Source organism: Eurypyga helias, unplaced genomic scaffold (genome assembly GCF_000690775.1).
Source record: "Eurypyga helias isolate BGI_N326 unplaced genomic scaffold, ASM69077v1 scaffold476, whole genome shotgun sequence".
NCBI lineage: Eukaryota > Metazoa > Chordata > Aves > Eurypygiformes > Eurypygidae > Eurypyga > Eurypyga helias.
The window spans coordinates 77,887-93,714 of NW_010254501.1; the positions used below are offsets into that span (position 1 = coordinate 77,887).

Consider the following 15,828-nt stretch of genomic DNA (forward strand, 5'->3'; position numbering starts at 1 on the left):
AAGAGGAAAATTAATTTCCAGTTACCTAGAGAGGATTCATCTAATCCTAGTAGGGCAAGTAGTATTTTTAAATAAAATGTCTACCACAAGGAGAAGACTCAAAAAATATTACCAGTAATTAATATCCTCATTTTCAATTATGTGGTGAAAATCGAACTTCCTCAGTGCTGACTTCGCAAACTGCTTACAGGTGAATCTTTTAATCGATTTACTCACACATTTGGCTTTTAAATTAATATTGCCTTCAGAAAGCTAGGGCATCAGCTTACACTGTTCCCAAAGACAGATCTGTTATTCATCTAATAGTTCTTCCCACCTGCCTTTGTGGGGATGGGGAGCGTGGTTGGACCATGAATTCTAACTTTAAAGACGTTTTACCCAGTCATACAACTGGGTCCAAAGCCAGTGGTCCTTGTGCTGAACTCTAAAGCTAAGTACAAATGCAAGACAATGCTACTGGGAAAGATGGAGGACAGGGTTCCTAACATTTCATTTTCTCCATTTGGGACAATTTAGAATTTAACCCTACAGATAACAACTGTGTAAACATGCAGCATTATTTTATAGTGCATAATTACTATACAACAGAGTGATTCTATACTTTTTTTCTGAGGCTATAATATCCAAGGCCGATAACTGCTCATATTTTAAAACAGTCTTATATAAGAGATAACATGAATGTCAATTAAAATACACAATACAGACACTGATAGTTGACACTAGGTTACAGAACCAAACAGCAACAATGGTATTGAGTGGCAGGTGTTCACTGCTTCCTAAGACCTGTCCACTGTAAATCTGATTTCCTACACATATTTGAGAAAGAGAAATGAAAATTGAACAAGAGGTAAAACAATATACTTGTTTAGAAATTATATATTAGCTCTCCCCAAATCAGTTTTAGAAAAACATAGTGCAATGCTAATTTAAAAAAAAAGCTTAAAGAAGTTTAAAACCACGTCCAGTGCTGCAGATGTCTGTTCTATTGATGTAATATTACTGAAAACAAACATTTTACATGCTTTCTCAGCCATTTCACTGTTTTTACATGATCCACCCAAATATCTAACTGCTGTCTGGAACAATGGTTTGGAATACTTCCAGATTACTAAGCTTTCTAAATGTTAAAATAACTAATACACAGCATATGATGAATAAAAAGATATTGAGCAGAGTATAGCAAATGCTCCTAAAGTACCGACTTTACTCTAATGGTGATGTTAAATTAATAATAGTACTTTTATACTTATGCAACACCTTTCTGATAAAGACTTCGAAGTGCTTTATAAGCAATAATTAATTTAAATCATACACTGGCTCTGAGAGGCAGATATTATATTACCATCATTGATTATCTCTGGAAACAAAGTAACGTAATATTGCAGACATTGCATTAATATAGCTGCAAGGTAGTAACTTTTTATATTCAAGGTCTATGTTTCATGAAGCTTCTTATAGGCTTGTTTTAAAGAGGCAATAAAAACTTGGGTTTTATGAAAACTTCCATCAGGCATACAATAATTGTAGTTAATTATCTATTTTTAATATATTATTGAGAATTTTTAATTACATTCCTCCGTGTTGTCTGCTGACTTCAACTCTGTTGAACTGTAGAAGGGTTTATATATATATGTAACAGTTTGGTTACAGTAGTGAAGATGATATCACAAGACAAGGAGTATGACATCAACAGAGTAGTAAGTGTAAGAACAAAAAAAACCTTTAAAATTGCCTTAATTAGTCTTCAAATAAGTACTTCAATAACAAACACAGAAGAAATACTATCCTCCAACACCTTTTTGTACTGCAGGAGAACATCTATACGTGAATATTGTCCATTTTTTGTTAGTCTTTCAGCTAAAAGAAACTTGGATTTTTGTGTCTGCTAAATATCCCATACTAACCCCACCAGACTCCAAAGGTAGCATCATAATTACTGGGAGTCACAGGATCTATAATACTACCATTTAGACCAACAACACTGCCCCTTCTGCTGGACATAACTTAGAGGTACATTCATGAAACACGTTAAAAAAATTTCCATTTATATTATTTAAACCTGTGGGCAAACGTGTTATGAAAATATGCAGGCTAGCTATGCAATGTAATCATTAACATTTGAAAAACATGTCTTATTCATCCTTGGCGGTAATTGTTAGCAGTCTCTCACAATCTTCTGCAGTCTCCGAAAACCCCGCACCAGAGACCTCTCTTACCTAGGAATAGATTTCTTGATCTTCCATTGTCTGCTTTTGCTGTCGTGTACTAGACAACCGCAGAACAGTTTAGACTCCAAGGCAAATATCCGATTAAGCTACAAAACGGCCCAGCTATCCTTCACAAGCCTTCTCCTTGAAGTGTGATCGCAGTGCTTTGATCCCACTTCTTTTCACAGCAGCAGTAGTAGAGGCAGTCTCCAAAAATCTGTTGGCGTGGTGTTATTTTTATCTCTAACCCTTTCTCTATAAGGTCCCCTTGGCTGGGAAGACAGGAGAACTTTTCTACAAAATGGGCCCCCACTGTCTGAACCTTCACTCTGGTGTTCATGGAAAAAAAAAACTAATCATGGGAGGGACTTTATGCACGTGGAGTGAGGCAAGGAAGAAGAATGGCTGACAATATCACCAAATGAGCCTCCATGTAGTAAAGAGTCGCAAAAATGGAATTTGGTGATAAGAGGACAGTGACAAGTTACCCCACAGCAGCGGGATACTAATTTAAGAAAAGTTCAGAGTGATGACAACGTTGCCTGCACACTCACAGGTATTGGTGTGTACACTGGTACCACTGGTGTCCCATTTTCAATTTTTGACTTCTGTCAGGAAGGCCAGAAAAGAAGAAAAGCTGAGATTTTGATTTTATCATTCAACTCCAAAAGATGACCTACAGGACCAGGCTTGTATTGTCAATGCACATATACATCAGTGCTATTTTCTCTTTTGTGCATGACTAACACCCTAGGGATACGCTTCCTCTGCCTTTACTCAGTGACTTCTCCTGCTTCAAGGGCACTCACTGACTTTTCACTCTTCAAGGACACTTGGTCAAAACCACAACTTTATTCTTTCTTAGAAAACCACAGTTTTTTCCTGGTCCCTCGCCTGCCCTATAGGAAAGCTATACTCGCTGGTGTGCCAGAAGCAGGGTCAGCTGGTGTGTGACTTCCCCCAACACCCCTGAAGAGCACACGCTCTTACTTGGGGCACCAGCATGAAGGAGTTCTTTCATGTCTTGTGTAATGAGGCACAGTAAACCATGATGTAATTCTGTATATGACATGCTCATACATTAACACCCTGATATTTGAAATAACCCATCACTGGGTGAAAAGAAGATTGTTCATAAAGAGATAACCACTATTTTCAGAACTGAATAAAATAATACATAACAATGAAAAAGCTTACTTTCAGATTATGCTACCTATATGCACGTTGAATAAAGCCTTCTTATATTGTGCTGCTTAAAATATGTGGCAAAATCTTGTACTAGGGCATTAAGCAGGAAAAACCTAGACCCAGATCTAATCCTGACTTCACTATTAGAGTAAGTTAAAATGGACAAAACCGTAAGAGGCATGGAGGACTTTCACATGCAACAATTCCTCCATAGATCTGGCAGGTTTTCAACATGCCTTAGTATATGGCCCATTACAAATCCACTGAGGGCAAAAAGGAGAATTTACAAAACCAAGTAACTATTTCAATAACAAGACCGAAGAATGTAAATATGAACATAAAAAGAAATTATCATTTTATACTCCACTCATTGTAAAAGCCTATTTATATACTAGAATATTTTCAAATTTTCTTTTATTACGTCAGTAGGAACTTGGAAAACGTCAGTCAAACAACTGAATAGGCAAATAGTATGGCCATTATCTTCTCAGTATTAGTCTACGCACAATCTTGGCTTGAAATGCCAAGATGTAATCATTACCTACTTAACATAGCTATCTGTGGTATTTCTAAGTCACCAACTACTGCAATATTCAGACATGAGAAAATGTTTTGTCATTACACAATGTCCTTCAATCAAAAGATCTCGTCCACATGACCTTAAACAAACTGATGTTACATAGTCACTCATTAAAATACTAGTTCATTTAACCTTAAAATAACCATGCCACTGAAGTAGATGCTATTTAGTTCTTCATGAAGTCAGGTCTTGATAACCTTAACTTCAACTGGAATATTTTCTGTACAGCCAGAGGAGACAAACCATATACATTTTCTGCAACATTTGTTTTTTAACTCATGTGAGCAAAGTCCTTTGAAATCTCCCATAGCTTTACTCCTCCTTGGAACTGTAAGATTTTGGTTAAAACAAAACCAGTGTTTGCAGTGGGGAAATTCCACAGGATATTCTATGAAATATTCCAATAGACAGACAAAACACCTACACCATTATGTTTACAAGATAAGTTCTGCATCCTAAGTTTCCAACAATATATCAGTGTACCAGATGACCCAAGATTAAGATGAAGCAGTCTCTGAAAAGAGGATCAGCAAATTTGGAGCAGGAGCAAATCAAGCTAGTGAGTTGGCAGATCAAGGTGCTTGTAAAAGCTGCAAGAAAGGTATTTTTGAGGGGGTAAAGCAATTACGAGAGTGCCTAAGTGCCTGCCTGCGCAGGCAAGACCATTCGTTAAGAGATTAAGAAGGGAATGAGAATTGTGATGATGAAAACAAAGGCATGACCCACAGGCAGAAGAGATGAAAGAATGAGCAAGTCTACCAGACAATGACAGAGGGGTTACCAAAGCTAAGGAGGTCAAGGGGGACATCAACAAGCACAGCATAGGTATGAGTGAAGGTGAAATCAGAGGAGGAGAAAGCGGTGGGGGAGTGGAAGACATAGGGATAAGATGTTTGATGTAAAGGAAAGGGAATGAAGGAGAGAATGGAGAAGCAAGACTTGGTTCTGAGAGCAATAGTCTCAGTCCAAGTGATTTAATTCTTCAAGGAATTATCCTAGACTAAGGGTACATGGTGGGTTCCAGGTCAGGGGAATAGGAAAAAGAGAAAAGACTTCAGAAAAGTGAAAAGTATTTAGAGAAACATTGTACTGAAGTTAATTGTGTGGTACCACTTCATTTGCTTGACTGAAGACAGAAATCCAAATGCAGATAATTTGCAGAATTACATTATTAAATCTGAATTTCAGAGTTAACATCAAAAGAGAGCTCTGCGCTTGTATTTCACAAGCAGGATGTTTTTCAAAGGAATAGACTAGCAACCTTGAACAAATGTCGTTCATATAGGGGATCGGGAAAAGCAAATGGAGAATTCTGCTGAAATTATCTCTACCCACAGAACTATCTGCTGTCACAGTGGCTGTTCCCTCTTTATACATCAAGAGTTTAATGTTTAAGATGTCCCCTAGAAAGCTAAGACTTGGGATCCTTCTCAGCTTGAGGGCATCCAACCACAACCCTCACAGCCCACGTGTACATTTCTTACATACACACAATCCATACTACCCAAGAACCAGGCAGCAGGTTGCTTGCTTGCAACCATTTGGTTTTTTTTAACCTGTATTTAAAATAGGCAGAACATATTATGTGTGAAACAGCCAGGGAACACCAGAATACATATCTGCACCTTCACTCACAAGTGCTTTAATCAACAGACGGATTACAAAGGTCATGATTTCTTTAGATCGATCCTTCTCTGTGGACTTCTTGCATGTTGACAGCATCTGATTTTTTATTTTCTTTCTGCAAACCATAAAGATGTTAGACACACATCTCCAAAAGGCGGCTGCCATTATCCAGATTACTCTGCATCCCGTGAGTATGCTACTTCTGGTGAAGCAGAAAACTAAATCTAAGTCTCCCAACTTTCTGGGCACGTGCTTAAGACACTAGGTACTTTAGAAATACACATTGTACTCTAAACTCAGCAAAAAACCCCATCACACCTGAAGCTGTGAAACTTGGGGCACTTCAAGCACCTGAGCATCTCAAAAGGCGAAACGTGGGGAAAGGAGGATGACCAATTGCAGCTGGGGTCTTACAGACTTGAGTTGTGCCCAAATCCCACTTACATGCCGAAATGCTAATTTGTATCTTACCAGTAGTTCTCAAGAGAGCAATGAAAATATAACCACACTCCCTCCCCTGTTTGGTTAACATAAGGTGGTTTTAATACTGGGTGGTTTGGAAGTTTTTTTCCAACTATTTCAAAAAATATGTGCAAGTTGTATTTAAATGGTATTATTCTGGTTAAATCATTATCTCATTCTCATTGCTAGATGAAACTGAAAAATAACACATTCATTATTAATAATGCCAAATACAGCACAGATTTCCTAGCTTCAATAACTCATGGAAGAAACAAAATTGGATGAATCCCCTCAGCTTCTAACAGTTAGATTAGTGAGCTAAATTTCGTCTTCAGTTAGAAAGACGAGCTACAAATCTAGTTATCTCAGCCCTTGCTAGAAGATGGGATGAATCCTTTTTTTTTTTAGTTCTAAGTTAGCCCATCAGCTCAGCAGCTACAGAGTCAAGGTGTTACCTAAACATAACCAACTGCTGTAAGAGACTCTAGCCAGGGTCATGAGACGTACAGAGTGTAGTCTAGTGGCTCAGCTGATGGAGCTGCTCCCTGAAACACACAGTGATGGTGTAATGTTCACCTGACAGTATGTGTGCTAAAAATCCCACAAAATAAAACAAACCAAAAAAACCCCAAACCAAACAGATGGAAAACTACAGTTCTGTAGCCTGTGTTTCATCAGTACGCGGTGTTGTCGACCCCTCTTACTGTGCCTTCTCTTCAGTTGCAAATAATTCAACAAATGTGCAGTGATGTATCAGTCTCACTCCTAGCAAGACTGTATTATAATTGAGGAAGTTTAATAAGTTTGGAAGCAATTCAAAAGTGAAGTCCAAACAAACCACAGTTCTTTGTGAGCAGAAATGCATACAATCCACTGCAAATCGCCTTTGAAGTGCGCCCAGAAGAACTACATATTTCAGTAAAATATAATACATATAAATGCCAGTCTAAAATGCCTGAAATACAAAATAAAAACTTTATTCTTAAACTGTAGACTTCATTTGCTGATCGTGGAAATAAAAGGGTATTAAATTATCCGCTGGAAGTCTTCACTAAAATCCCCAGTTGAAAAATAACACATGTAGAAGACTATAAAATAAAAGTCTTTATAAAACTAGTGAGGGCCAGAACTGTAAAGTTCACAAAAAATTTGTTTCCTCCAAAGTGAAGATTTATTAGTATGAAAAATTCCATAAATACATTGTTTATTTTGCATTTATTTTCTCAAAAAAAAAAAGTGGTAAAGAAACATCTAAGTAAGAATTTGAATGTAACCATACAGTTAGGGCTTACAGTAATACCATACATTTTCTTTTTTTTTTTTAATTTCTTATGTTAAACTTTTATTATTTAAGTAGATTTTTAAAAATACTAAAATATATGCTTTTTATGGAAAAATGCTCAAATCAACACAGACTTAAGAAACTCTTCTGAATATCTACTTGCTTTTTTCTTATTGCTTTTTTTTTCTTTCCACTGAGAACAATTGCATGAGATCAAGTATCTTTGTTCCTTAGGAGATCATCTGCTCCTGCTGCTCATTTACCATCTGAAATCATAATCATCTGTTGATGACAATCTAATCATCTTCACAGTAACTAATTGTGATGTCACAAACAAATGATTATGATTTCAGGTGGTGAACAAACAGCAGGAGCAGATGTACTCTGAAGAACAAAGACTGTAAAGTCATGCACGAATCCCTAGTAATAAAATGTTAGGCAAGAAAAACAAAGTCTGTCCTTTACAAAGAGGTAGGATTGCTCTGAATGTTTTTGGGTGGTTTTTTTTATTATTAATTTTTCAATACTTTGTAACACCCAGAATTACTGGAAATATACAAAGGAAAACCATACTAGGAAAAATTGAGGGTGGTGAACATATAAAACAGATTTATATGTTAGATTTCTAATATATAAAAATGATCTTACTTCTTCCTTTTATTTTTATATATTTTTGTTCTTAGCTCATCTACATCTTCTCCTAGAACACATTCTGTATGATGTCTGTGATTACCCCGTCCAGAAACAAAAAAGCAAAATTCGTTCCCAAGAAAATGCACTTTGATTGAGGATTGTTTACATGTTTCATGTTTTGTTTTTGTTGATAACTGCTTAAGTCAAATCCAGAGACAAATGAGCACTCTGTTGACAGTCAACACCACCTGTATGGGCTGCAAAGGCTTGTGGTCTGCCCACTCTATCTTAAAGTCTCTTCCAGAACCATCAGGAAAAAAAGCTCACTCAACATTATTGGTATATCACCTGTGAAACATGTCTAAGATATCCCAGACCAAGAAACAAACAGCTTCTTGTTTCATCTTTAAGACTGAAATGAAGAGCAAAGGTAAAGAAGTAAACCTGTGGAAAGAAGCTTTGCCAGTGAGTAGGAGGAACAGAAGTGAAGTTTGCCGCAAAGATAGCTGCAAAAGTAATACGATAGAGTGGAATGGGAGAATTTAATATATTTAATAATATTTAATATGGAAAACTAAAAATGCATTGAGCAAGTATGTAGGAGGATGCGGACTGTAGGGTATTTCTCAGCAAAACCAAACTATGTAATCAGGGTACAACAAAAACTGTTCTTCAGCTGTAGTAAAATATATAGCTGTTATGATTTTTCTTTCTGTTGTACTCAAGTATACAACTTCACTTTAATATCCTAGTTTTATTTCCTACAGTTTCAGATGGAAACACAGTGCATTATACACACAAAGAAAGAGTATCTGCCTGAAAAGGGAATTGATGCACAATGTGTTGTCCTAACAAGACACAATTGTTTTCCTGGAATATAATCAATGGAAATTTAAGAAAGAGCTGCCAAATGTAGATGTAGCAATCTCAGAGCCTTGGATTTTTCAAGACCACTGAAAGTTAGGTTTTAGGGTAACAACAAATGCAAACTGTACATTTCTCTTAAAAGCTAGGGTATAGAAGGGAGGAAGCTGCTCCATATGCCCTCTTTGAAACTTCCTGCAATAATTATGACACTGCAAGGCTATATTCACCTACCAAAAACTGTTGTTCTTAAAATATAAACTAGCATATTCATACCTCAAAGGATGTGATTTTTTGACCTCAAACAGTGGAACTCATCTGGAACTGCCTTTAAAAAACCCTGCACATCACAGGTACATGAGAGATCATGCATGCAAATGAATTCTTTTAATCATAAGGAGAAGACACTTCAAATTTCCTCAGTTCTCCTTGACTAGAAAGCTCTGAAGTTATCTTGGACTCTGGGGCTTAGGGGAAGGACTACAGGTGTGCGCAGGGAAAACTCTTAATAATACTGGTTCTTCTTCAGGACATGGACCTGTTGGAGTGAGTCCAGAGGAGGCCACAAAGACGATCAGAAGGCTGGAGCACCTCTGCTGTGGGGACAGGCTGAGAGAGTTGGGCTTGTTCAGCCTGGAGAAGAGAAGGCTCCGGGGAGACCTTATAGCACCTTCCAGTACCTGAAGGGGCTACAAGGAAGCTGGGGGGGACTTTTTACAAGGGCCTGTAGGCACAAGACAAGGGGGAATGGGTTTACATTGAAAGTGGGTAGACTTGGTTTGGGTTGGAAGGGACCTTAAAGCCCATCTAGTTCTACCCCCCCTGCCATGGGCAGGGACACTTTCCACTAGACCAGGTTGCTCAAAGCCTCATCCAGCCTGGCCTTGAACACTTCCAGGGATGGGGCATCCACAGCTTCTCTGAGCAACCTGTTCCAGTGCCTCACCACCCTCTCTGTGAAGAATTCTTTCCTGATATGCAATATAAATCTCCCCACTTTCAATTTAAACCCGCTAACCCTTGTCCTATCAATATATACTGGAACACTACTGAACCCCCTTAAAACCTGTTCTTATGACCATGTCCTTCAGCTGTATAGTGTGTGTCTGTCTCCAGTACAATACTTGGTTGAGGGACATAATGACTGGGACTCTTAAGAAGTTCAAAACTCAACACATTTCTAAAGAAAAATCCAGGGCTCACAGAAGAGTGAAGGAAGTACTATTTATATTATCTTTACCACTCTAAACAGCAAAAAACTAGTTATAAAGTCACAAAGGTCTGTCCTATTCATTACCTATTGCAATGCAACTGAAGCTGGTGTTCACCATAAGGTCTCTCAGGTGTTTGTGTCTATAGACACAGCTCAAGGAAGGGAGAAACTAGCAGTAGCAGGATCTGATCAGAGTCAGGTATCTTTTGAGAAATTTTCAGCCCATATAAAGCCATTGGATATTTCATATAAATCAATTGGGATATATCAGCGTGCAGAGTCAACCGGCTTCTGTCACTGTGAGCCTCTCTCTATTAGCTTCAAAAAGTCACAGAGATCAGGACATGTCTCTAATGACTGGAGAAAGGCATCATCAGCATCATCAAACAAGGTAGCCTGGTCAGACTCACTTCAGTCCCTGAAAAAATGAGGCAGTACATCCTCTTAGAATCCGGCATTCGTGAGCACACAGGGGAGAAAAAAAGCCTTTGGGAAAAATCAGCATGAATTTACCAAGGATAAAACCAGCTTCAACAACTTGATTGCCTTTTATGATAAAATGACTAGATTTATGAATCCAGTCATAAATCAGCAGTGCATGTCATTTACCGTGGCTTTAGCAAGCCTTTTGACATCATGTCCCCACAGCATCATTGTATCCAAGCTATGATGTTAGAATCTAGGTAGATGAATTACTAGATGAGGAAAATCTGTTTGGATGATCAGGGTTAGAGGACAGTGATAGCTTTGGGGAACCTAACAGCAGCCTTCCAGTACCTAATATCTAAGTATTACCATTACCAGTAATACCAGTAACAATACCTAAGAAGAGGTTGTCGAAAAGACAGATCCAGGCACAGTACTGAGGTGTGAGCAGGACATGATAGTCACAAACAAACAGGAGAAGTTCTGACTAAGATAAAAGGAAAAACTTCAATGTGAAGATAACTAAGCATTGGAGCTGGCTGTCCAAAGAGGCTATGGAATCCCTGTCCTAGAAAAAAACTGGTAAAAAGACATAAGCAACTTTCTTGGAACTCTATACTGATGCTGCTTTGAGCAAGCAGTTTAGGCGCTCTCATCAAATCCCTCACAACCTGAAGGATTCAATGACTGAACAAAAATCTCCTTGTTCCTGCACTCATTCATACCTACACTCACACAAAGGACACTCAAGAGTTAATTCATCTAATTGCAATAAAGCCTCTAAAATATTTACAGAAAGCATTTCAATTGTCTCAAATAATCCAAATCCTATAGAGACAAAGTTACTATAAATACAAATTTAGAAAGCAATACTTACTGTTACTTGTTGGCTCAGGAAACCCAACATTCTGGCCGTTCCAACTCTTGTTTTCTCCAAGCTGAAACAGGTAGAAAAAGACAAGTAAAGGGCAAACTACTCCTTAAACAGAACATTCGTGTTTATAGATTTAGTTGAAAGGTTCTAAAAAGGATGAGTTGGGATTGCCACATCTGCTCATGAAACTTTGCTAACACATCTTCCTTCATTTTCTCCAAAATAGGTTATTTGAGGAATGTACCCTTCATGAATAAACATTAACAACTATTGCCCAACACTGAAATATAAATGTTTCCCCAAGGATTAGGCTCAATTCAGTATGTTACCAAATCAGACTTAAAATCAAATGTTTTAAGCAGCTCTCAACTGAAAACATACACAGACAACACAAATTACATTTGAAAACAAGAAGATCCTAGTATCTGCTTATGAAGGAATGCATAAACACTACAGAGTAGTTTGGGTGTAATTTAAAAACATTTACTTGCTAGGAATCCATTTAGTTACTGAGGTGGAAGTGAAAAAAGATTGCAATTTTCCATTATTTTAACATATAGACTTTTTTGAGGAAGCTTATTGTCTTCAAATGAATGCTACTACGTTTAATACTGGCTATTTTTCTGACAGAGAAAAGGGGAGGAATCAACGAAGACAGAAATTCAAAATAAGGCTATCCCTGAAGTCTACACAGTAAATAAGATGGTAGCATTCTGGATTTATGTGTAAGTGTGGATAAACAAATCCAAGCTTCCTCATGAACTAGGAGCTATTGACAACCAGCTCGATGAATGTGAAACAAATGATCCTTTTCGGATTTCACCGGGATTTTGTATGTAAACAGAAAACCTCACAGAAAGCAGTCCATATGCCCTGAAAAACCTGTGATCATCTGCTCTGGAAGACAGGATTGATTGGAAAGCAGAAGAGATGCTAAGGAGGATCAGCCGGTCGAAATCTGCCGCTGCATGTCAGAGGTTGCGTTAAGGCTGCTTAGGTTACCATCACCTTGCTACACCGACTACTAGATACGTTTTCCTTTGGAAAGAGGAGGGAAGAGCACACTATGCAAAGCAGCTATTCCAATGCTTGTTTCCCTGTCTTTCCTCATCATGTGCACACACATGCCAGCCTTGGTCATGTGCAATAAGAATGGGAAATACATGGTGGAAAGGGAGGATGGCATTCGGGCTGGCTCTCGAACTGGTCACCCATCTCTCCTAAAATTTCACATAACTCCTTTTATTCATACGATAAGGCACATAATATGTATATTGGAAAACATAGAAGATGCCAGTTCTTCAAAGGAATAAGCAACATGAAATCTATAAATATGTTTGTATTTATGGCTGCCTGTTACAACAGCATGGTTTTGTCATGAATCCATACTGTGCATCCATAACATGACGGTAAAATCAGCACAAGCACGCTGCTACAATATGAGAAGAGCATTTCCAAGTCTCCTTATTCCTCTCTTTTTACTGTTTATTAACTTGATCATGATGGGGCATTTAACAAGAAATCGGATCAGTAAATTATCCCTAGTGATGCCGTCTCACATGAAAGCAATCTACTCTGGTTTTCTTCTCTCTGAGAGAATGAAAGTGACAAGAAGAAAGAAAAAGATGGAAACATGAAAAAATTAAGACATTGTAACTCTCCATTCTCATCCATTGAGATAAAATTCTGACAGCTAGAAAAAGTCTCCCAGGGCACTTTCAACTTGCTCTCCTCAGGGCTCTGCACAACAATTACTGATTTCTTCCAGGAATCCCATTACCTCAGAAAAGAGCAGAGCCTTTGCTTTCGTACATTACCTCAATTACCCGTTTACCTGTGCGGCAAAGCAGCACCATGCATGGCTCTATTAACAGGTCTGCATTAAAACAATGAATACAGTCACGTTTTATGTGCCAGGATTAAGGAAAGAATGCTGAATTTGGGTTTTCTTTTTCTCTTAAGGGAGGAGGAGGGTATGAAAGGACTCAGGGAACAGGGGGACAGAGGAAAGAGAAGTTTTCTTTTTCAAAAGAATAAAAACAACACAAGTGAAAATTGTCCTTTTAGCTGACAACTTGAAACGTCAGCTAATCCACATTGGGCCCCATTTTGGATTCAAAGAGAGAAACAAGTATCTTCCAATGGCACATCTTTATTGTGCAATTAATATGGAAGGAATTTTGCAATGCTTAAATTTGTAGAGATCTAAGGGCTATTTTCCCTCTTCTCCAGCCCAGTTTAGTTTGACCATTAAAATGCTTTCATCTACACAAACTTGTGTATCTGCTTTAAATATGTTCAGTCTGTTATATACAGAAGATAAAGCCAGATGTTCTAGATATTTTATGTCCTTAATCCTAACAAAGCTATAAAAATTTGTTCTATGATCTTGAATACTCCCACTACATAAAATCTGAGTAGTTCACATTTTTTGGATACAGTATCATGTTTGCTCATTGTGTTCAGAATAATATTAGGCATACATTAGGCCATTGTATGCTATTCTATCAATTCTAAGATACTTAGGTCTGCAAGTATGGAATTAAACCTGTTTTTTTAAAGACAACACACTTGAAAGCAATAGTTTAGTAAACATACGGGAACGAAGCAGCAACGCTTCTTTTTAGTCACTTTTTTTTTTTTTTTTTTTTTAAGGATTTCAATGTAACCACAAGTTTCCACTGCGTAGAGCTTTCCAAAGCAACTATGTGGTAGGCTAAATTTTTTCAGGCTTTATCTCTGAAAATTACTGAGTAAAAGTAGTTCAGCCAACTTGAAATCACAGAATGAAAACCTATGTTTTCCTATTAGAGAAAAAAAAAGTTGACTTTTCTGTTTTGTTTTTCAAATAGCCCTTTGGCCAAAATAGCAGTGAAGAATAAGTTGAAACTGGTAGAAAATATCTTCTACAGCTGAAAAGTCTCAGCATTCTGGTGAAAATGAATTATCATTTGACTCTGTCATAAGCCTTTTCTAAAATGGCTATGACTGCACAGTGTGTTCTCACTAGGAACATCATTTAGACTCCAAGTATTCTGTTTCGAGTACTGCACACTTGTATATGACTAAGATATCTAGTGAAGAATGTAGCAAAGATAAGTGTGACTAGCAAATATCGAGCTGCTCGTCTCAAAGGAGAGGGAAACAGAAGGAGGTGGAGCCAATTAAACAGTATGGCATTTATGTTTTCCTGGCTAGGAGTACAGAACATATAAAACACAGCATCTTCATATATGTGTGTGTGTGTGTGTTTATTTATTTATTTAAAAGAGAAAGGGTGTTTCAGAAGATATATATAGATATGTACCATGTTCATATTTACCACGTGGTGCCTAGAAAAGTGTAGCAGAACATTCTGTTGACTTGAGCTAGCTGGTGCAGCCGCAGTAAACATTTAAGCCATGATCAAAATACATAGATGCAGTGACTCTGCATAAGACACAAGCTGAGTCCTCAGCTTAGCCAAATACTTTACCAAATATCTTTTCAGGATACAAAAGGCAAAACCTTAACACCTAATTTTAGTTACAAAACCTTCCATCCATAAACTCAAGACAGGAAAGGAGTGCTAAGTTGCACATCACTAATATGGAAATACACACCTGCAACACACACAAATTTAATATGTAATTCCTTTCCCACAAAAAAGATGACACACATTTTCTTCCTCAGTCATCAAACCTGAAAGGCCATTATTTTTCTGGAATGTTTTTAGTGGGTATGCAACAGGAAGCCAAACACTGACTACTATGACTACTTTGTGTATGAAAATTAGTAACATCATTTCTCTCAGTCCTCTCATGGATGCCCAAAATGGAATAAAAGCGAGAGGCACGTTCATCCTGATTCCCTGATCTCCCTTGTTTTCTAAGTAGAAATTGGTGCACACATCACACCTCACTTCTGCATACACATTATCCTCTGGAACTACATTACTGTTCTTAACTACTCTTCCAGGAGGAGAGGCTGCACTTACTACTAACTGTAGCTATAGAGCTGCAGCTAAATGAAGGCCAATCTCTGGCAAGCAGCCTCCTAAAACAGGGGTGCACTAGTTTAAGCTTCTATTCTTACTAAGTGATTAGCTGACACAGCTAAGAAATTTAGACAAGGGCAAAATGTGGGCATCACAACAATTGCTTCTCACCTTTTCTGGCTGGTCTTGAAGAGGAGTAGAGGCTTTGTAACCCAGCTGTAGCAACATTGCTTCTGCTGCATTTCTTTTAGCTATTTTCTTGTTTGGACCTGTTCCAGTAGTAATTTCATTGCCTACTTTTACCTTAAAAAGAAAACATTGATCATAATCACGATAAATGGAAGACTCCTTCATACCACTATGTAATAATCTTGTTGAGCTACCAACAACTGTCAGCTCTTTTGATGACAATGCAACCTTGGAAAGGTAAGAATAGCGCAGAAGGGGACCACAATACCACTTCACACCGAGGTGCTCGTTTAGATTTTTCAGGTGGT

The 15,828-nt window shown here is 37.8% G+C and overlaps 1 protein-coding gene across 1 annotated transcript in view; it reads right to left on the reverse strand.

Annotated features, from left to right (window-relative positions):
* The window catches only part of LOC104510664 (double-stranded RNA-binding protein Staufen homolog 2-like), a gene marked incomplete at its 3' end in the record, with an annotated part of 65,879 nt that overhangs the window by 30,850 nt on the left and 19,201 nt on the right, over positions 1 to 15,828 (reverse strand). The window contains exons 5-6 of the mRNA XM_010152987.1: positions 15,503 to 15,634; positions 11,359 to 11,419 (exon numbers count right to left, since the gene is read on the reverse strand). Of these exons, the coding sequence (XP_010151289.1) occupies positions 11,359 to 11,419; positions 15,503 to 15,634 (193 nt within the window). The remainder of the gene's footprint in view (positions 1 to 11,358; positions 11,420 to 15,502; positions 15,635 to 15,828) is intronic.